Raw genomic sequence first — 22,561 nt, forward strand, 5'->3', positions numbered from 1 at the left:
GTATCCTAGCTGAACAGGAGAGAAACAAGTCTATGTGGCGCTTAGTACTATTAAGCACTATCCGTGGTTTCAGGAACCTGCTGGGGGAGCCAAGTATGTTCATGACTGAAACCCCCCAATCCGAGATGTTGAAACAGGGTTATAAAACAAGAACCCTTTATAAGACAAAAGCATGATGGTTTGTTGAGTAAAAGTGGCTGCTGCTAGTCTGACTACCTGAGTTTAATCCCAGGAACTCACATAGTGGAAGAAGAGAGCCAACTCTACCAAGTGTTTACTCGTAGGCAGTATAACACAGCATAATTTAAAAAAAGGTGGGTGATGCCGGGCGTGGTGGCGCACGCCTTTAATCCCAGAGGGAGGCAGAGGCAGGCAGATTTCTGAGTTCAAGGCCAGCCTGGTCTACAGAGTGAGTTCCAGGACAGCCAGGGCTACACAGAGAAACCCTGTCTTGAAAAACAAAACAAACAAACAAAAACAAAACAAAAACAAAAGGTGGGTGATGCCCAAGGAGCACTCCAGCTTCTGCACATACATGAACATGCACGCACACACACATACTCCCACAAAATTAGTGAGAAAACAATAAAGGAATCTCCTAGGGGGCAGCGGGCAGGAGTTAGAACACAGTCCCCACTGATAAGGGGAGGTTGTTAATAGAAATTCGAATCCATTACTTCTTTTGCTTTCGTTTTGGTGCTGGGAAATCTAACCCAGGCCTTTACGCCTTTGAGGCAAGCTCTCTACCGCAGAGGAAAGACCCAGGACCCAGCAGGACCTTTTCTGAAGCTGGCGGGAACCTGGACAGCCAGAGCAGCTTAGCTTCTCAGCCTTGCGGTAGACGTGCTGCGGTGGTAAATTTCTCGAGTGATTATAGGTGTGCAGCAGGAGACATGCACTTTCATAATTTTAAAGAACAGTGTTGTTTGCTTAATCCGTCTGAGACTGCTTATGGCCAAGCCAACAATTTAATAAGTAGACACAGCAAAGAACTTGTCAGCATTTGGCTGTGAAGACTTCCCAGCTCCCAGCAAGTCAGTTGTGGGTCAATGAGTGGACAGCGCCCCCTGCAGGAAAACACTTAGCAGCAAGTTGATTGCAAAGTACAGTTTCTGTAGCAGCAAAGCTGGGATGTCCACATCCTCTGCCTCTTGCTTTTGACTGTATTTTGTGTTGTATCCTTGAGTCCCATAATGCATAGTTCTCTAGAAGGCAATATTTGTGTTCACAGAGCCCAGGCAGACATCGTTAGCACTAGAATCCTGCCCTTTCATGTTCCACAGGAGTCTCAGCCAGCGAGAGTCCTGACTGCATTGCATGCAAGTAACAACAAGACAGGTCTCGGATGTGATGAGCATGCAGTCAGAGATGGGAAGGAGCTGCCTCGACCTGACCGCGAGCGCCTGTGTGGGGACCTGGCACCCTGACGGTTAGGTTAACTGGACACCTCATGTAACTGCTGTGGTCATCTAGCAAGGCAGGTATATGATCCCCACAGTGTGCCTGAAGAGCAGAGGTCAGTTCAGTGACTGGTCAGGTGACTCGTGGGTCAGGAAGGGCCACAGTGGGTGCTCAGGTCTGCCTGCTTTTTGTGTTTTCTTTCTTTCTTTCTTTCTTTCTTTCTTTCTTTCTTTCTTTCTTTCTTTCTTTCTTTCTTTCTTTCTTTTTGTTTTTTTGTTTTGTTTTTTTTTTTTTGTTTTTTGAGACAGGGTTTCTCTGTATAGCCCTGGCTGTCCTGGAACTCACTTTGTAGACCAGGCTGGCCTCGAACTCAGAAATCTGCCTGCCTCTGCCTCCTGAGTGCTTTGTGTTTTATTTCTTGATAAATTTTTGTGGTGTACTTATGCAGACCGAGTGGTCCAGGCCTTTTGACTAGGGAGGCAGAGTGGCTATGGAATCTACTCAGTCTCTTTCTTGCTTGAAGGCTCTCCATCACCAAATCTTAGCTTTGTTTCTGGGAAGGGGATATACATGTGTTAACATTTGGTTGTCATAGCTCTGTTTCTCTGTGTAGCCCTGGCTATCCTGGAACTCTCTGTAGACTAGGCTGACCGTCAACTCAGAGATCTACCTGTCTCTGCCTCCTGAGTGCTGGAATCAAAGGCGTGCATCACCACCACCCAGGTGTGATGATATTTTTATGCAATTTATTTTATACTCTGTTATTCATGAACGGATCCATGGGCTAGAAGATGGCTAAGAATTAAGAGCACTAGCTTCTCTCCCAGAGGACCCACATTTTTCCTAGCACCTACAAGGAGGCTCACAATTGTTTGATCCAGTCCCATGGATCTGATGCTCTTTTGGCCTCAGTGGGGACCAGGCATACACATGGTACATAGATATACATGCAGACAAAACACCACATGCATAAAAAGTAATGACCATAATGGAAAAGGAAATGAAGTTAAAATGTTTTGAATGATGCTGAGGTCTCACTGTGTTGCCCAGGCTAGTCTTTTTTTTTTTTTTTTTTTTTTTTTTCAGGCTAGTCTTAAATTCAAACATCTCTGCTACCCTGTCTCTCAAGAAGCTGGAACTACCAGGCACTGCCCTGCCTGCTCTAGACCTAGTTTGTCAAATCATATTGTCAAGTATTTATCCTTTCTCTGGTTTCCTCTTAAACATGTTCAATAGTGGGTGAGAAGCTGGATACCTATCATGAAAAAACTATTCTATAAGAAACTCTCTTAAAAACAAAGCAAGAGGGCTGGTGAGATGGCTCAGTGGGTAAGAGCACCTGACTGCTCTTCCGAAGGTCCGAAGTTCAAATCCCAGCAACCACATGGTGGCTCACAACCATCCGTAATGAGATCTGACTCCCTCTTCTGGAGGGTCTGAAGACAGCTACAGTATACTTACATATAATAAATAAATAAATAAATCTTTAAAAAAAACAAAACACACAAAGCAAGAAGCCGGGCATGGTGACACACGCCTTTAATCCCAGCCTCCTTGTAGGTGCTAGGAAAAATGTGGGTCCTCTGGGAGAGAAGCAGAGGCAGGCGGATTTCTGAGTTCGAGGCCAGCCTGGTCTACAAAGTGAGTTCCAGGACAGCCAGGGCTATACAGAGAAACCCTGTCTCGAAAAACAAAACAAAACAAAAAAATGTTCAATAGTTTTCACTTGTCACAAGAAAGAATACACTATACCACCAAAACAGTATATACTGTAAAAAAGGATGCTTTTCATTAGAAAAAAACTTTTTTTGCAGTATTAGGGGACAGAAGCTGGGGTCTCATGCACGAATAGTAGGCAAGTATTCGACCACTGAGCTGAGTCTTGTACCAAAGTACAAGACTTTGTTTTTTGCAGACAGTTTCTCTTTGTTGCTCTGGCTATTGTGGAACTCTGTAGACCAGGCTGGCTTTGACCTCACAGATCTGCCTGGCTCTGCCTCCGGAGTGCTGGGATTAAAGGCATGTGCCATCATGCTGGCTCCAGTCTTTTTCAAAAAATTTCTTTTCCTTTAAAATTTTCTCAAGACAGGGTTTTTTTGTGTAGCCTTGGGAGTCCCAGTGCTTGCTCTGTAGACCAGGCTGGACTCACCTTGTAGAGATCTACCTACCTCTGCCTTCCAAATAAGTGCTGTTAAAGGTATGTGCCGAAGCCCAGTAAATTATGCTCAATGTTTACATGCATGAGCATCTGTTGGCATGTATGTATATGTCTGGTGGCCCAGGAGTCCAGAAAAGGATCTCGGATCTGGAACTGAAGTTATAGATGGTTATGAACCATCATGCAGGTGTTGGGACTCAAAACCAGGTCCTCTTATAAAGCAACAAGTGCTCCTAACCACTGAGCCATCTCTTCAGCTCTATCTATCTACCTATCTACCTGTCTGTCTGTCTGTCTGTCTGTATTCTGGTGTTTTCTTTTAATCTTTTAAAAAAGATTTGTTTATGTATATGAGTACACTGTCGTTCTCTTCAGACACAGCAGAAGAGGGTACCAGATTCATTAGATGGTTGTGAGCCACCATGTGGTTGCTGGGAATTGAATTCAGGACCTCTGGAAGAGCAGTCAGTGCTCTTAACCACTGAGCAATCTCTCCAGCCCTTATGGTTTTTTGAGACAGGATCTCATTATATAGCCCTGACTGGTCTGGAACTATGTAGCCACGCTGGTCTTGAATGAACAGAAATCCACCTGCCTCTGCATCTGAAGTGTTGGGATTAAAGTCATGTACTCTCAAACCTAGCTTGCTTTCTGGGGATGGGGGCGTCGGGGTGGAGGGGGGAGGCAGGACAGGGTCTTTCTACATACCTCTGAATGTCCTGGAACTCATTGTGTGCCTGAGTGCTGGGCTTACCTTTAACTATGTATACTGGTGTGTGTCTGCATCGCAACGCACCTAGTGCAGAGCAGATGGTTGTAACCTGCCTGATGTGGGTGCTCTGGAAGAACAGAACATGCTCTTAACCACAGAGCCACCCCAGCATTAGTTTCTGAACCTTTACATTATAACTTCATCTCAGGAAGGGGCTGGAGAGGGGGCTTTACTGGTTTGACAGTTGTTCTTGCAGGTTTGATTGGCAACACCCACACGGGGACTTCCTAACCATCAGTAGGCCCAATTCCTGGGGATCCCATGCCCTCTCTGATCCCTTAGTCATGAAGATGGTAAGAACATGTATGCAGGAAAAGCATTCATACACATAAAAGGAATCTAAGATTTTTTAATTCTCTTAATCAAAAAGTTATAGGCTTATTGATTTTGAAATAAAATATTAAATTAGTGATAATTGTTCACAGGTAACTACTAGTAGTGATAACATGAAAAGATGAGATTTTTAAATAGAAGAGAAATTTCATGATATACAGGTAAGCTGAGACATAAAGAGTTTGCTAGGCTACTTTATCAAGTAATTTACAATACATCCACTGCTGAGCACACCCCACTGTGATTCTGAAGTTTTTCTGCATTTAGTTTAAAAGATGTTTCTTCCCAAGAAACTGAACTTTTCTTTCGAATGCACTCGATCGAATAGGAGAATTGGGTTCATAAAAGGGATTCATGGCAAATTTGATGTATAAGTCGTAGACGTCAGTGAAGAAGTTCTTGATGCCATCCTCGTGCCTCACGTCATGCAGCATGATGAGCCGCATGTGCCCAGCCGTGACGAACGCCGAGACGAACCACTCATTGAATTTGTCCACAGTTTTTAAGTACATGTTGTTGGAGAGCCACATGTTTTCGTCGACGAGGTCCAGAGCAGCATGAGCTATGAACTGGTTCAGATGACGGTGTTCATCTTTAGATTCTGCTTTCCCAGCTGGCAAAAATTCCATTTCAAAAACCGGATTATCATGGTGGCCAACAATTACGAAGTAGAAGCTCCCAGACATTGTCTTCTGTCTATATGTGGCTCCTAGAGTCAGACACCAGCAAATGAACCCCAAGTCAGTTCATGAAATTCTTATTTTTGAGACAGGGTCTCACTCTGTAGCCCAGGTTAGCCTTGAAACCCAATCCTTTCTACCTTAGTCTCATAACTGCTGGTATTACAGGCATTAGCCACCACACCTAGCTATATTTATTAACATTTTACCCCTCCCCACTGATTTAAAATGATAGAGCTACCATACACTAAATTTGCATTCATATTTCCCACATCTTTGGGTTTTTTTTTTGGTCCTATTTATGAAATAAAGGGAAAGCTGCTTAGCATCTGGATAATTTCGATAGGTTCAGAAAATGAACCTGGCAAAAACCTACCATCTTTCCATTGATTGAAAAAAAATAATACAAAAAGAGGGAATCCCCCCTCCACACACACACACACACAGGGTTTGAGAGGGAATTTCTTAAACTGAAAAAAAAAAAAAAAAAAGGACATCACCATCAACAAATCCAAAATACTTTTTACAGTTACTGTCAAAGACTACCAGGGCAGTGGTAGCTTACACCCGATCCCAGCACTGGGAGAGACTGGGGCAGGAAGACTCTCAGGGATTTGCGGCCACCACCTGGGCTACATAGTGAGTTTCAGCCAGCCTGGGCTAAAGTCTGAGATGCTGTCTTTAAAAACAAAACAACAACATCCTACAAACTAAAAGCTTTTTTCTTAAAACCAGAAACAAGGAAAGATCACAACTCCATCCTTTGGCTAAAGTTTAGGAATGCAGAAAGTATACCTCCCTTCTACCACTTCTATTGAGTACTTTACTGGAGATAGCAGGCAGGGAAACAAAGTTAATGGGAAGAATTAAAAAAAAAAAATCACTACATTGGGGGGTGGGGACAGCCCCAGCACCAGGGAGGCAGAGGCAGGCAAGTTCCTGTGCGTTCAAGGCCAGTCTGGTCTACAGATCTAGTTCCAGGACAGCCAGGGATACACAGAAAAACTGTTTCAAAAGCTAAACCAAAACAAAGAAATAAAAAGCATTTGGACTATGAAGTCCAAACTATTTGAAGATGATATAATCTTATACATAAAATGTCCTATGGAACCATGTAAGGGCAGACTTAGCAAGGCAACAGGAAACAAGATCAATAGAGAAACAAATGGGTTTCTATAGACCAGCAGCTAGTTCCAGAGTGATAAAAAAAAAAAAAAAAAAAACAAAAACCAAAAACCAAAAAACCCAGGATAAGGGACTATCGTTTAAGAGACACGTCATAAAATAAAAACTATAGCTTTAGGAATTTAATCAAGGCTTTCAGTGGAGGTCTTGGTGGTTAAGATCATTGGTTGCTCTTTCAGAGGACCTAAGTTTCCACTAAAAATTTCCGAAGAATTAAAGAATCTCACCTATTCTTGAAAACAAGTAAATAATGGCTGCTGGTTCAGGGGACTCGTTTTTCCTCATTGGTGTATCCACCATTAAATTGTGTATGCTCCATAAATAAACCCCTACCCATAAATACCCAAGTTAAACTCAGTGGGTACACACGCATGCTCAGTCCAGAACTCAGTAGGCAGAGGCTAGAGGATCTGTGAGTTCAAAGCTAGCTTGTTCTGCAAAGCAAGTTCCAGGACAGTCAGGGCTACAGAAAGAGACTCTGTCACAAGAAGAAAGAAGACAGGAGGAGGAGGAGGAGATGATCAACTTCACAAAGTTGTCCTCTCTTACACATGTACCATATAGCAAGCAGGCACTCCCATGATGTGTCACATACATCCACAATAATAATAATTTTAAAAAATGTATAGATATGAAAATAGAAGGGAAAGGGGGTTCAGTGGGTGTGGGATGAGAGGGTGACAAGGGCTGAAAACCACATTAAAACACATGGATGAACCTGCCAAAGGATAACTAAAGATACTAGGATGGACTGTCATCCTTGCTTTGGGGCTATTAAAGATGGCGATACATCTATTTACCCACAGATTCATTTACAACACGATGACAGAGTCCATTAAATAAACCCGTACATTTTGCTATTTTATTTTGTTATTAACCTTTTTTAAAAAATAAAATAAAAGGTCTTATGAAGCCCAGACTGGCCTACAAGTATCAGAAAATGGCTTGAATTCCTTACCCTAGCTCCCCCTTTCCAGTGCTGCGATTATCTTACACTGCCCCTCTTTAACTGTTTATTTCTGGTGCTGGGGACCAAATCCCAAACCTCCAGGTGCTAGGCAAGGGCTCTGCCCCTGAGCCACAAATCCCAAGGAAAACTCAAAGTACGCACCCACGAAAGTGACTGAACTGTATGTGCCCAGCCTCCCTGGACGGCCCCCACTTTCCCAGTCTCTAGCTCCCGACTTTTTGCTTTGGGCAGGGTCTTGCTGTCCTACAGCACTTGAGGCAATCCCTCCGGGCTCCTGAGCGCTGGGATCACAGGCGAGTGCGGGATTTTGACAACTATAAATACCTCACCTAAGCCGACTTCCCTCTAGTTCAGGGGCAGACAAGCTCAAAGAGGAAAGCAGGTCAGCCGGCCATCACACACACTCAACGTCCACCCCGCGGGGTAGCTCCGCCCACCGACTAGCCGAGACTGCTCACTGCGCATGCGTACATGTTCCCGCCTCTCCGGGAAGGACTGAGCGGCCTGCGCCGGCTGCCGACCTGACGCAAGTGACGGAAGACTGAGCATGCTCAGTAACGCGCTAAGCCCGTCCCCAGCCCCGGTCCGGCCGCCATCTTGGATCAGGGCAGCTCAGTCGACCGGGCATGCGCACATGCGTCTCTGAGCAAGGCTGCGCTAAGGGTTTTGTCCGCCATCTTGGGTCAAGGCCTCATGGGACGTCGGGGTCCCCGCGGGCCTCCTCTGGCTCTTAGAGCAATCCTTGCCTTCACCGCACGCGTACTTGCTTATGTTGTCACTGACGTTCGCCTGGAGGTGTAGAGACCGGAAGCCTGGCGGGAGATGTGGACCAGACTGCCAAGTGAGGCGGAGCTTTTAACTACAAGAATGCCAGAAAGCAAAATGGAGGTTGCAGCACCGGGCGCTTGTGTCCAGACGGTGCTGGCCGTATGCGTGGGCGGAAATGCGTAATGGGAGGGTGGTTTAGGGCGCAAATCACTGGTGTTAGGTGCTGTTAATCATCAAGGACTCTGCTCTTTCAAGTGTATGTCTGCATTGTTCACAGGTTTTCCTTATGTGTTTATTATAGTGAGACTTATCTAGCGTTGGCGTCCTGAATTCCTTCTTCCCTTAAACAGACATTTCGAAGCTACTTTGGCTAAAAATCATTGACTTCTCTCTGGGGCCACAGAGTGACTAAAGATAAAGTTTGGCATTTCTGTTTTCGTTTTGTGTTTGCTAGAAACATAAACAAAGCGAAGTAGCTCTACAAGGCACGTTCTATTTGTAAAAAAGGTGTTTCAGGATCAAAATCATGGTGTCTTTTCCCCAGTGGCTGGGGTCCGACCTTCATGCTTGGCTAGTTCTGAAAGAATAAGCTTAGAGGAATGGAGTTAAAGGTCTGTATTCCAGGCAGCAGGGAATTCAGGAGGGAGAAAGGATGCATGAGGTTTATAAACAAAACTTTACTAGGTGGAGAAGATGTTTGTTTGTTTGTTTGTTTGTTTGAGTGAAGCAGCTTTCTTTTATTGGCGGTAGTGAAGAAAATTTTTGGAATATTGGCCAATGGCAGACTACCTACCTACCTTTGATAGATAAATAACAAAACTGATTTCTTACATCTCCTTTGCTTTGGTCAGGTACCTGCCCACTTCTACATAAGCAGCATGTTTATCCATCCATTTCATCTCCCTTCAAAATTGAAGGCACAAAAAAGTCATTGTCCTAAACCTCTGGTCATCTTGATAGGAATGGGAGTTAGGGAGGAAGGGAATAAAAGTGTCTGCTACAAGAAGTCTCCAGTTATCATTTGAGCCGTAGAAATATGAACATGTTTGTTTTGTGTAGCAGCTCACAAATTTCCATTACTGAGGCTGACTGCTTTCCTGACTTCCAATTAAGGAAACTAAGTCAGTGTGTGCATATTTATGTGTTAGAACACTTTTTGGCTTTGTATACATGTGTAGAGGCCAGAAGTTAAAGTCGTGTGTCAACCTTATCACTCTTTGCTTTGCTTTTTGAGACAGTCTCCTGAGTAGCCTTGACTGGCTTTAAACTTATGCCTAGCTTGAGGATCTTACAGAACGTTCTAAAAATAAGTGTGTTTGAGATGCTCAGAAATAAGTGGATTATATGCATTAAAAACACATTGAGCTGGGTGGTGGTGGTACATGCCTTTAATCCCAGCACTCGAGGCAGACACAGTTGGATTTTGAGTTCAAGGCCACCTGACCTACAGAGTAAGTTCCAGAATAGCCAGGGCTACAGAGAGAAACCATCTTGAAAAAACAAAACAACATCAACAAAAATCTTGAGCAATATAAAACGTGAATTAAAAACATAAGGCTAGGGGCTGGTGAGATGGCTCAGTGGGTAAGAGCACCCGACTGCTCTTCCGAAGGTCTGGAGTTCAAATCCCAGCAACCACATGGTGGCTCACAACCATCCGTAATGAGATCTGGCGCCCTCTTCTGGAGTGTCTGAAGACAGCTACAGTGTACTTACATATAATAAATAAATAAATCTTTAAAAAAAAAAAAAAAAAACATAAGGCTATTAAAATCAATCTTGGAAATAGAAAATATATGGCCATACAAGTATAAAATCAAGAATAAAGTCCAGTTTAGGCAAAGACAAGAATGAAAGAAAACAGTGCTAAGTATGGTGGCTCATACCTTAAATCCCAGCACTCAGAAGGGAGAGGCGGGTGAGTCTCTGTGAGTTCAAAGCTAGCCTGGTCTACAAAGTGAGTTCCAGGCTAGCCAAGGCTACATAGTAAGACCCTGTTTTTCTTCTTTTTTTGTTTTTAAACTTTTTTTTAAAAAAGGTGTACTCACATGTATGTGAGTACACCTTTGCTGTCTTCAGACACATCAAAAGAGGGCATCAGATCCCATTACAGATGGTTGTGAGCCACCATTGCTGGGAATTGAACTCAGGACCTCTGCAAGAACAGTCAGTATTCTTCTTAACTGCTAAGCCATCTCTCCAGCCCAAGACCCTGTCTTAAAACAACAACAAGAGAAGAGAAGAGAAGAGAAGAGAAGAGAAGAGAAGAGAAGAGAAAAGGGTTGTAATAGAAACTCTGAGGGTAAAAGGGTTTGATAAGAGAAGCAAATACCTGTTGGGTTTTGTGGCAGAGGCTTGGAATCCCAGCACTCTGGTGGCAGAGGCATGAGTTTGAGGTCTACCTGGACTACATAAGTGAATTGTAAACCAGTCATTGTTGCAGAGAGCTATCTTGTTACTAATGGTTGGGATTGGGTACCTCCAGGTTCTCGGCATCTTGTCCAAATAATCGAAAAATAAGGTCTCACACAATTTTCAAAAGTAGTAAGATAGCTTCAGAGCAAAGCAGTAGCAGCGTTTAGAAAAGAATATGCTGTCAGGCCGGACAAGTGGTGTGCACTGCCCAATCCAAGTGGAGGTCAGGTTGCTTATCTATTCCTGTGCTTGCTTGCCTCAGCCATAGCTCTCAAAACAAGAAATTCCCCAAAACAGAAAAACTACTCGGAAAGAAGATGGCTAGGAACTTCCAGAATTAGAGAACAAGGATCTTCTAATTAGAGTATCACCTGAAGAAAAAGCAAGGTAAACAACAAGCCCAGAGAAATAACACTGTAGAGTATTAAGGATAAAAACCACCAAAGGCTAGGAGACAATCGGCAAACAATAGTTGGGCCTATAGGTTAGTCATCTTTTAAGGCACCAACGTTCAGAAAGCCATCCTGTCCAATCTGGAATCCAAACCTAGCTACCCTTGTGGAGCATCAAGCATTCAGTGTAAGGCTGAAGCTATGGTTTCACAGGGTAGAGTGTTTGCCTAGCTCAAGTGAAGGCCCCTTATGTACTTTTCCAGTACCGTATAAGTCAAGGTGCAGTGGGACACTCTTGTAATTCTAGTACTTAGGAGGTAAAGGCAGGAGGATCAGGTCACAGTTCTGTCCTTGGCTACATAGTCAGTGTGCAGCTAGATGAGGCTATAGGAGAGCTATCCCCAAAACAAACCCGTGTAGAGGCAGGAAGGCCACCAATCTAGACTATCTTCAATAACTAACATTTTCATAAGCTCTTTTGATTAACTTTATTGAATAGCCAAATTTATAAGTTAGCACAGATCAAACATTGTTTGCATGGGTTACAAATGACTTTTTTTTAAAAAAACAGGAATAAAACAGTGAAAATTACAATCTGTAAAAAGGAAGACCAATCTTGTCTCAACATTTCAGGGGAGCAAGACTGAGCACAATACACTGGAGGTCAACATATACTTTTGATTTGAGAACAAGGACTTAATGTTACAATATCATATACACTACTTTACAAAATTAAAATTTCTATGTAACAATTGTGTTTATAATAGTTAAAACTGTGAAATCACATTTGGTGGTCCCCTAGATAATAGCTGTTATGCATCTCTGATTAGAAGAAGTAAATCTTTTATTCTAATTATTGCAAAACAGTCTATTAGACTCAGTATATTACATTAAATTAAAATATATGCAAGCTAAAATAAGTGTTACTGCGTAAGTGAATATTAGTATGTCAGACTTACAGGAACATTATTTTAAAAATTCTAGAAATTAGAAAAATAGAGTACTTTTTATGGTAGAACTGCATGCTCAGATTTATATATCAAGATTGCCCTTGTCTGTTACTTTAGTAGTTGTAGATCTGTAGAAAATTCAAGGATCTTTCATAATTTACAACTACAATAAAAAAAATATGGCATAGTGTAAATATTAGTTGCTTTACATCAGAAAGTAATACAGGATGGTAGGACGGGTAGTGTCTTACTGCAAAAAAAAAAAAAGTCAAAACTGAAAAACATTCAATATAGCAAAAAAATAATCATATCAATATTCCACAACGGTTCATTCTCTTGTCTGGAGAACAAAGTTGTGAACCCTAATAGTTATGTTTTTATAACTGTTATAAAATTACTCTGGATTGCACATAATATAATATCTAAAATAAAATTTAAAAGTAAATTTGTAAAATATACTAACCAAGCAGGTGCTAATAAGGGTCAGACTCACTCAGGGAAGGCACGAGGAAGGTTTCCCTAGGAGTACATTTCCCTCTGGAAGATTCCTTACTATGAAGAAAGAACCTAAAAATACTAACATTTAAAATCCCATTAAAAAGAAAACTTTAGTTCATTTAAAGGAACATTGTATATAATGGCTGTTTCTTAAAAAGAGGGGAAATAATATACACTTAATTGGTTATAGTTTGAAAACTGCTTCTCAATAAATGAAGCAGTTTAAAAAAAAAAAAAACCTCAATTGAATGTACTATATGTACACTGAAACAAAAATTTTCAATTGTCTTTTTGAGACAAAGTCTAGCTGGTCTGGCACTTGCTATGTAGCCCAGGCTAGCAATCGACCTGCTGTAGCCGTAGCCTTCCAAGCACTGGGGTTAGGATCCTGTGCCACCATCATGTGTGGCTTGGAATTAAAAAAGAAAAGGAACTCTAACACTGTTACTCTCACAAAGCACAGTTGTCCGGAAGCAGCTGGCAAGCATAGCTGTCTGTACACTCCAGGGGCCTGCTGCTTCCCTTCCCAGGAGTTACAGTCAGCCCGTGTGGGTGTAAACCTGGAAGTTACTATTATATTGGTGATCACATGAGACGGAGATTGTAAACACATTTCTAATCTATGAAAACAAAAACCAAAAAAAAAAAAAAATCTCTGAGTATTACACACAAATATTACTAAAGAAGTTCATACAAGATGATGAACCTGTGAAAACTGAGGCAAACTCTTAAAGACACATCATAGCACTTTAAATACACATGGATAATTTACCTATTTGTAAACAAAAGCCATCTGATAGTTTGACTGTAATAGTTCTCTAACTGAATCAAAACAAGCAGTCTTTAGAGCATGATAACAAATCAAGTTTCTTTTATAATTTTAAAATGATGGATTTGTACAATCTTAGTATCCACCAACTCAAACAGCAGCATTCATACCTTAAAAGGTTTTAATATCCCAGAATACATGAACGGCTTCCAATTTAATCCTTAAACTTCCTAGAGATACGCTGATGCATTCTAAGATTGCATCTAGGGAACCTTTAACTGCTTGTAATACTTTAACTCTATCAACCACAGCAGAAATGGACCAAACAAAAACCCACTCAGCGAACCAACAGAACCAGCTCCTATTATCATTGCCAGTCCTGATATATTTATGAAGACAGCTCAAATTTTATTCACGGCAGAATAAAACAGCAGAAAACCACCTAATTAGTTTTCACCTCAAATTAAAGTGACTTTGTTCAAGTAGAGAAAATACTGACAGATGTTAAAGCTTGACAATTTACTTTATATTCTTCCCAAGCAGGACCAGAGCTAGTGTACTCCAATTTCAGTTAACATGATCCTTTTCCTTCCCTACAAAATGAAGTGGGGGGGGGGGCGGGCGGGGCAAAAACAGATATGTAAAGGGATGGATTCCAGCTTTTCTACAGTCTACTGACTTTTGGATTTTCCAATTTAAAAAAGATCATTATTGATAGACTTGAAACGTCCCTAAAACACTTAGTCTTGTGACGTTTTTAAATGTAGCAGCCAAAAACTCATAAAAATAAAAAAATGAGAAATAGAAATGCAGAACACAGAAGTCTTTATTTTATAAAATGTTCTTTGCCTCTGCAATATTGTCTCATCTCAATCCATAACAACTCAAACATAGTTGGCAGCAAAGGGAAAAAAAAAGGTTTCCAATTGTGTAGACATCTATTTGATTTGAAAAATACAGTATTTTGGAGTTGCACATCTGACTCTCGGCTGTGGTCCTTTCTTTGCTATAGTTAGTTGAAATCACAGTGAAACATCTTAATCATCATCACATTTGTTCACAATCTTAAGGAGGAAAGAAAGGTACTGCATCCTCAGGAACTCCGCCAGCGACTCCTCACTTGTTCACTTGCTGCTGTATGTGCAGGAGGAATTCATAATATGACAGTGCAGACTCTGTTCTGTCTTCTACCAAGCTCTGAAGGAAGGCTGCTTTCATAAGACTCTCCTCCCTTAGAGATAAAAGGCAGCAATGATCATGTGTGTTAGATGCAGTAGAATAAACCTCAGATTCTTTTCATAGGCTACTGATTTACTGTGATACTTAGGGTAATTCTGATCATATAACCAGCTATGTCTAGGGGCTGTAAAGATGGCTCAGTGGTTTAAAGGACTGGCCACTCTTTTTTTTTTTTTTTTTCCATTTTTTATTAGGTATTTTGCTCATTTACATTTGCAATGCTATACCAAAAGTCCCCCATAGCCACCCACCCCCTCTCCCCTACCCACCCACTCCCCTTTTATGGCCCTGGCGTTCCCCTGTACTGGGGCATATAAAGTTTGCGTGTCCAATGGGCCTCTCTTTCCAGTGATGGCCGACTAGGCCATCTTTTGATGCATGGACTGGCCACTCTTATAGAGGACCTAGACCATTAGACTCATTTGGTTTCCAACACCTAAACAGTGGCTCACAACTGTCTCTAAGTCCAGCCCCTAGGGGATTCAGCACCCTCTTCTGACTCCCAAGGGCACCAAGTATACATACATACAAGTTTACATACATACATGTAGGCAAAACACACACTCGCAGAACACACACACACACACACAATGACTGTAAAAACCAAAGAAATTATGCCTGGAGGTTTCTCTGATGTAAATGTTTGTTATTTAGGGGAGAAACTACTGACATTTTTATGAGTAAGCTTATCAAAATTTTATCAATTCTAATAATTGGTTATCATGTATAGTTTATGACAGTTGAAAAGAAGTATATTTTATCTTTCCATATTCTTTTTATTTTTTTTGAGACAGTGTCTCATGTAGCTCAGGGTGGCTTTGAACTCAGAATTCTGAGGATGAACTTAAACTGATCCTCCTGTCTCCACCTTTGGAGTGCTGGGATCACAAGCATGTGTCATCATGCACTGTTTTATATTATGCTGAGGATTGAACCTAAGATGTGCAACACAGACACTACCAATTGTTGGGCAATACACCTTTAATCGCAGCTCTTGGGAGGCAGAAGCAGGCAGATCTCTATGAGTTCAAGGCCAGCCTAGTCTATAGAGCTAGTTCCAAGACAGAAAAACCTTGCCTCAAAAAGAAAATTATACCAACTAATCTACTTTGCCAGCCCTTTCTATGTTCTTTTAAAAGGTTACTTATAAATTTGGTCATATACATACTGTTATTCAAAGTGAGTTCTTGTAAGACCAGACATTGACACATTAAAAGTCTGACTTACCCTTTAATTCTAGCACTTGGAAGGCAGAGGCAAGGAGATCTCAGTAAATTGGAGGTCAGCATGTTCTATAAAATGAGTTCCAGGACAGCCAGGGCTATTATACAGAAAAATCTTATCTTGAAAAACAAAAAAACAAAAACCAAACCCTACAAAACAACGAACATTGACTTACCTGATTACATAGAGTACTGGGAAAAATGGCCTCTGTTCTCTGAGCCATGAGATGAACGCTGCTATTCTGGCAGATTCTGGTGTATCAAGTTCTGGAAGATCTGTCTGTTAAATAAAACTCCAATTAGCTCTATTATCTACCTTGCAGTCTGCACCCTTTAGATTTATGACTCAAAATCAGTTGATTTTGTTGGACCAGAGTTTATATTAGGCTTGAAAGTAATTCTGTTTCTGTTGCAAATACTCAGCACTGCCATTGCTACACTTAAGTTCCAGTAAGATCATAAATACAAAACGGGTGGCAGGCTCTTGGGCCTGGTCAGCACAGTCTTGATCTAGTCAGCACTGTATTGACCTAGGAAAACCTTCCAACTCTTCACTTCATAACGAAATTTAGAATCAGCCAACTCATCAAGGTGGTTATTACAGATACAACACTTTCTGATTTCACTACTTAAATGCCTATTCATCTAGTCTAGTATTTTTGCTCAAGGACTGAAAGCTTATATCCTCTATATAACTTTGACATTGAAGTCTTTCTACATATATGAGTCCTGAGGACTGGAGATGACTCAGTGGGTAAAGGCACTTGGTACAAAGCCTGGTGACTTGAGTTTGATCTCTGGGACCCACTTAGTAGAAAGAATCAATCCCCAAAAGTTGTCCTCTGACCTCACTTGACCCTTGATATGTACACCCCAAACTTCAATGAAGAAATAGATATAATAAAAATTTTAAAATAAATACTTAAGGGGCTGGTGAGATGGCTCAGTGGGTAAGAGCACCCGACTGCTCTTCCAAAGGTCCGTAGTTCAAATCCCAGCAACCACATGGTGGCTCACAACCATCTGTAACAAGATCTGATGCCCTCTTCTGGAGTGTCTGAAGACAGCTACAGTGTACTTACATATAATAAATAAATAAATTAAAAAAAAAATGAAGTCCTTTAATTATTGCCAAAAGTGCAGCATAGAACCCGATTGGTATATAAAGTGATAAATATGTTTTCCAAAGCTGGACACATACTAGCTAGCAGTAGGTACTGAAAAAATAAGGCAATTTTAACAATGGCTCATCAGTTAAGAGCACTGGCTCTCTTCCAGAGATCCTGAGTTCAATTCCCAGCAACCACATGATGGTTCACAACCATCTGTAATGGGATCTGATGTCCTCTTCTGGCACACAGATATACATGCAGACACAGCACTCAAATGATGCTTGCCTAGAGTGTGCAAGGCTTTGGCTTCAATAATCCTTGCTAAAAGAGGGGGTTGGGAGAAAGACAAAGAAACAGACAAAGACACTCAAACACAGATACTAATGTCATGCCCAGCAATACAAGTTTTTAATTTTATTTTTTGGTCATTAACTAAATTCAATGCTTTCCCCTTCAAAGACAATATTATTCACACACACACACACACACACACACACACACACACACACACACAAATACATACATACACACACATACACTCTAGCTGTTCTCAAACATACCAGAAGAGGGCATCAGATCTCATTACAGATGGTTGTGAGCCACCATGTGGTTGCTGGGAATTGAACTCAGGATCTCTGGAAGAGCAGTCAGTGCTCTTAACTGCTAAGCCATCTCTCCAGCCCAACAATATTTTAACTCTTAAAAATTTTATCACTGGGCTGAAGAAATGGTTTGTGGCTCAGTAGTTAAGAGCACACACTGTTCTTCCAGAAAACAAGGGTTTGGTTTCTAGCACGTACATGGTAGTAAACAGCTGTCTGTAACTCCAGTTTCAAAGGACTGATAACCTTTTCTCACCCCTTTGGGCATCAGGCACACACAAGCCACACAGACACCCATGCAGGCAAAACAACTATATACATATAAACACAAAATACATTCAAATTTTTATTATAGTATGTATGTCTATGCACATGAACATTTTGGACACATGTCAGAGTGGACAGAGGTCAGAGAAAAACTCTGGAGCTGCTTCTCCCACTCAGCTTACCTGGGTTTTGGGGATCAGACTCAGAGAAGGTCACAGCAACTAATTGTGGCTGGACCGGAACACACAGAGATCCTCCTGATTCTGCCTCCTGAGTGCTACCATGTATAGCTGAGAATTACCATTTTAAACACTTTAGAAAGGTGGCTGTGGTGGTCTGAATAGGTTTGGCCCCCATACACGCATGTGTTTGAGTGTCTGGCCCATGGGGATGGTACTATTAGGAGGTATAGCTTTGTGGAAGAAAGGGTGTCACTGTGTGTGTTGGGAGCAGGGCAGGGGGAGGAGGTTTGAGGTCTCCCAGGTTAAGTTCTGCCCATCATGGAAAAACAGCCTCCTCTTTGCTACCTTCAGAAGATATTCCTTGCTGCCTACAGATCAAGATGTAGAACTCTCAGCTCCTTCTCCAGCACCATGTTTGCCTGTGTGCCACCATTCTCCCTGCCATGATAAAGGACTAAACCTCTGAAAGTGTAAGCCAAACCCAACTCATGTTTTCCTTTAAAAGAGTTGCAATAAAACTCTTAAGACACTGATTCATGTCTGTGAGCTCAGCACTTTGGAGGCTGAGGTAAAAGAAATGCTGTAAGATTGAGATCAGCCTGGTCTACACCAGGGGTTCCAGGTAAGCCAGGGATATAGTAAAATCCTGGTTAAAAAGATTCTATCCTCTTCCCCCCCACACTCCAAAAAAAACCAGTGTCATGCTCAGCTAGGTACAGTACTGTAAATCTATATATAATCTTAGCAACTGAAAGGCTGGGGTGAGGAAACTGCCATAATTTGGGGGTCAACATGGATTACAGAATAAGACCTATCTTGGGGAACCCTTTTGTGCACTGTTTAAAGGTTGTTTTTCTTTTCTTTTTTGTTTTTTGAGACAGGGTTTCTCTGTGTAGCCTGGCTGTCCTGGAACTCACTCTGTAGACCAGGCTGGCCTCGAACTCAGAAATCCGCCTGCCTCTGCCTCCCAAGTGCTAGGATTAAGGGCGTGAGCCACTACACCTGGTGGCATCATTATTTTTATGGATTAACCACCTTCACATACACCTCCACCACCTTCTAATGGGTTTCATAAAGAGCTCATGGCAATAGCTAGACAGGAGAGGAAAGGCAGGGCTTCCTGGTAGAGGTAGGAACTGTGGTTCCTACCAAACTTTGAAAAAATTCAGAGGTGAGAGATTCGTCATTGTGACACAGAGGGGGAAGGAGCAAGTGCCAGGACTAACTGACTGACTGACTGAGAGGCAAGGGGCCACGTGGCAGAGGTGAAGTAGAATAGTCGGGATAATTTAAGTTAGATGAGCTAGCTGGGAGGTAGCCAGCTAAGGCCTAAGCTTAATAAACACTACGTCTCTGTGCCGTTACTCAGGAGCTGGCAGGTCAGAGACAGTCTGGTGATACTATTTCAAAACCACCCAGACCAGATGAAATGCACACAAAACTGCGAAGAGGCTGTAGACGGCCAGCTCAGAGTTAGGAGCATGTACACCTCTTACAGAGGACCTGGGTTCCCCTATCACCCACATGGTACTCATGACCATCTATAAGTCCAGTTCTGTGGATCCACACACCCTGTTCTAAACTTCACAGGAACCAGGCATGCATGTGATACACATATCTACATGCAAGCAAAACATTCATACACATAAAATAAAACAAAATTAACCCCAAGGCTAACCAAAAATATCATTTGAAGACAAAATGAGCCAGGTATAGTGGCTCAAGAGGCAGAGACAAGTAGATCTCTGTCAGTTTGAGGCCAACCTGGTCTACATAGTGAGTTCTAGGCCAGCCAGAGCTACATGTTCACCAATGTAAAAATACAAAACAAAAAAAAATACAAAAACAAAACCCAAAACCACAACAAACAAGACAAGATGAGCCCGGCATAGTGGTGTGTGGCTGTAGTCCTATCTAATAGAGACTCTGAGGCATAAGGAACCCTCTGCGTTCTTGAGACATAGACAAACCTGAGCACCATAGCAAGAACCTGCCTGTAAACACACCCAAACCAAACCATAAAATGAGCACTTGCAGTTGGTAGAGATATTATCTATAAAGATACTTACTTTGGGAGAAATTTGGAGTATTAATTCCTGATCTGAAAATAGGGTTCATGTTTGTATTATATTTGAAATGTCCTTTAAATCGTTTATGACCACTAACATAAAAGCTTACCATTGTCTGTGGAATTGATGCATAGTTTTGAACTCCCAGAACTTGGCTGAGAAAATTCTGTGAACAATTTCTTCCAACCCAAAGCATCAGTAACTGCAAACAGAAATACACTGATTTGAGAGACAGCCTAATAGTGAGTCTGATACTTTTATCATTGGTTATGCTTTAAAACGTCAAAGCATGAGCATGCTTAGTGAGACTGTACAGAGAACTACTAAACACTATGAAATGGGAGACAGCAGGGAGAATGGTCAGCGCTAATGTATAAAGAAAAGCAGCTGAAGCCAACCATTAAGGAGGCTCAGCAGCACACTGAGCTCATAAGGCTGAGTTAATCCACTCACTGAGCCTGCATCCATGAGGAACGCTCCATCTCTGCTCAACTTCTCCACCGAGAGCTGAAGAATGGGGGGCTGAGGTATGGTTCTGTCATTGATGTTGAGAGCTCCCTGAAGGAGGCAAAGAATGAAGTTTTTTAGATACAGGTTAGATACAGGTTAACATGTACACGTAGAGTCTAATTAGGCAGATTATCCCAGGGATCTGCTGCCTCTGAAAATTTCGAGTGATAAAATGACAGGTGGCTGCCATGCCTGCCTTGTTTTTCATGTGGGTTCTGAACTCTGGTCCTCATGCTTCCACAATAAACATTTTATTCCTAACCTCAGTACTTTTTTGGAAAAAGAGTCTGCCATAGCTCAGGCTGGCCTCAAACTTTTTACGTAGCTGAAGCTGATCTTGAACTCCAGATTGTTCCGCCTCCTCCTCTAATTGCTGAAATTACTGGCCTGGGGTACCACGCTCAGCTCTCGAGAGCCAGGGTTAAGTAGCTAACACAATGAAATGAATTGACTTATAAGAGTTTGGATCTTAAATAGGCAAGTCAGTTATGCATAATAAACATGGAATATTATGTATATTAAACAAAGCCACATGACTCTAATAATTAAAATTAAATTCTGATCATATTTATTTCTTAGTTGTATAGCTAGAAGTTAATGGCAGGTGTTTTCTGTCACTTGCCACCTTATTCTTTGAGACAAGCTCTCAATGAACCTGGAGCTTGTTGACTCAGTTACCTGGCTGGCCAGCAGGTCCCTGGGCTTCCCCAGTGCTGGGGTTACAGATCCATAGTGTCATATTCTGGGAACTAACTCAGGTCCTCATGCTTGTGCAGCGAAGCACTTTACCCACAGATCATCTCTCCAGCCCATTCCCATCTTTAGTTTTTTGAGACCAGATCTTTAGGTACAGGCTGGTTGCCAGCTCCCTGTGTAGCTAAAGATAACTCTGAATTTCTTTTCTGATCCTCCTGCCTCCATATTCCAAGAGTTGACAATGTAGGTATGAACCACCATGCAAGGTTAATGCCAGGGTGAAGAGTGGACCCAGGCTTCATGCATGCTAAGCAAGCATTCTACCAACTGGGCTGTTACATTCTTTAAAGAGAGGGTTTCCTGTTAGCCAGGCAGGCCTGGAACTCCTGACCCACCTTGCAAGTGCTAGGATTATCGGTGCCATCAAGCTTGACTTTGGTTTTTCTTTTTTTTAGATTTATTTATTTATTATATGTGAGTACACTGTAGCTGTCTTCAGACACACCAGAAGAGGGCGTCAGATCTCGTTACGGATGGTTGTGAGCCACCATGTGGTTGCTGGGATTTGAACTCTGGACCTTTGGAAGAGCAGTCGGGTACTCTTACCCACTGAGCCATCTCACCAGCCCCTTGACTTTGGTTTTTAAAAATTAAATTGAAAAATATAATATATAGTGAACAGATAAGTGACATTAGTGAAATACAACTAATAATAGATTAATCAAGTCTCTCTCCTTTTTTCTTTCCTCCTCCTCTTCTTCCTCCTCTTCTTCCTCCTCTTCTTCCTCCTTTTCTTCTTCCTCTTCCTCTTCTTAGAGTTTTTGAATTTTGTTTCTGAGGCAGGGACTGATTTCAAACTCATGAGCTCAAGTGATCCTCTTGTTTTAGCCAAAGTTGTTTGAACTATAGGAATAAGCCATTTAGGTATAGCCCAGGAAACTATAAAGTTAAACATTAGGAACAACTGGTAAGAGCCTTCTGTGCTGGCTATCTTATGTCCACTTGGCACAAGCTAGAGTCACCTGAGAAGAGAAAACTTTAACTGAGAAAATGCTCCCACCAGATTGGCATTTCCCTCAATTAGTGAGTAATGTGAGAAGAGCCCGTTGTGGGCAGTGCCCGGGGGTAGAATTTTTCCTGTCCAATTACATTAGAATATTAGTGCAGCAGGAAGCTTGTGATTGGACAGGGAAAAGGGAGGCAGAACAAAGAGTTGCAGGGACAGAGAGCAGATGAACAGGAAGATCCTGATCCCACGGGGGTGGGATTGGTTTTAAGTAGCCACAGGTAGTTATAAACATCATATAGGGATAGAATAATTGGGATAACTTGTCTGATCTAGGTGGGCAGCTTGTATCATTATCATTTGG

The 22,561-nt window shown here is 41.9% G+C and overlaps 2 protein-coding genes across 7 annotated transcripts in view; both read right to left on the reverse strand.

The window, feature by feature from the left end:
• Positions 1 to 4,660: 4,660 nt before the first annotated feature.
• 0610009B22Rik (RIKEN cDNA 0610009B22 gene) lies at positions 4,661 to 8,385 on the reverse strand. Of its 4 annotated transcripts, none has more exons than XM_006533917.4 (2): positions 8,263 to 8,385; positions 4,661 to 5,373 (listed from the first exon to the last, which is right to left on the reverse strand). In XM_006533917.4, exon 2 carries the CDS (start codon positions 5,348 to 5,350, stop codon positions 4,928 to 4,930), a length of 423 nt encoding a protein of 140 aa, XP_006533980.1. In that variant the 5' UTR covers positions 5,351 to 5,373; positions 8,263 to 8,385; the 3' UTR covers positions 4,661 to 4,927. The 4 variants fall into 4 exon arrangements, with proteins under 4 accessions (XP_006533980.1, XP_006533981.1, XP_006533982.1 ...); XM_006533918.3 differs by lacking the exon at positions 8,263 to 8,385 and adding an exon at positions 7,971 to 8,232; XM_006533919.3 differs by lacking the exon at positions 8,263 to 8,385 and adding an exon at positions 7,641 to 7,813.
• A 3,158-nt stretch (positions 8,386 to 11,543) lies between these two features.
• Sec24a (Sec24 related gene family, member A (S. cerevisiae)) overlaps positions 11,544 to 22,561 on the reverse strand; it is a 64,899-nt gene continuing 53,881 nt past the window's right edge. For 2 of the 3 annotated variants that reach the window (NM_001290785.1, NM_175255.3), the window contains exons 20-23: positions 20,439 to 20,543; positions 20,095 to 20,187; positions 15,930 to 16,033; positions 11,544 to 14,522 (exon numbers count right to left, since the gene is read on the reverse strand). In NM_001290785.1, coding sequence (NP_001277714.1) covers positions 14,408 to 14,522; positions 15,930 to 16,033; positions 20,095 to 20,187; positions 20,439 to 20,543 — 417 coding nt within the window. In that variant the 3' untranslated portion in view covers positions 11,544 to 14,407. The remainder of the gene's footprint in view (positions 14,523 to 15,929; positions 16,034 to 20,094; positions 20,188 to 20,438; positions 20,544 to 22,561) is intronic. The other variant, XM_006534485.4, reaches the window with a different exon arrangement.

Source organism: Mus musculus, chromosome 11 (genome assembly GCF_000001635.26).
Source record: "Mus musculus strain C57BL/6J chromosome 11, GRCm38.p6 C57BL/6J".
Lineage (NCBI taxonomy): Eukaryota > Metazoa > Chordata > Mammalia > Rodentia > Muridae > Mus > Mus musculus.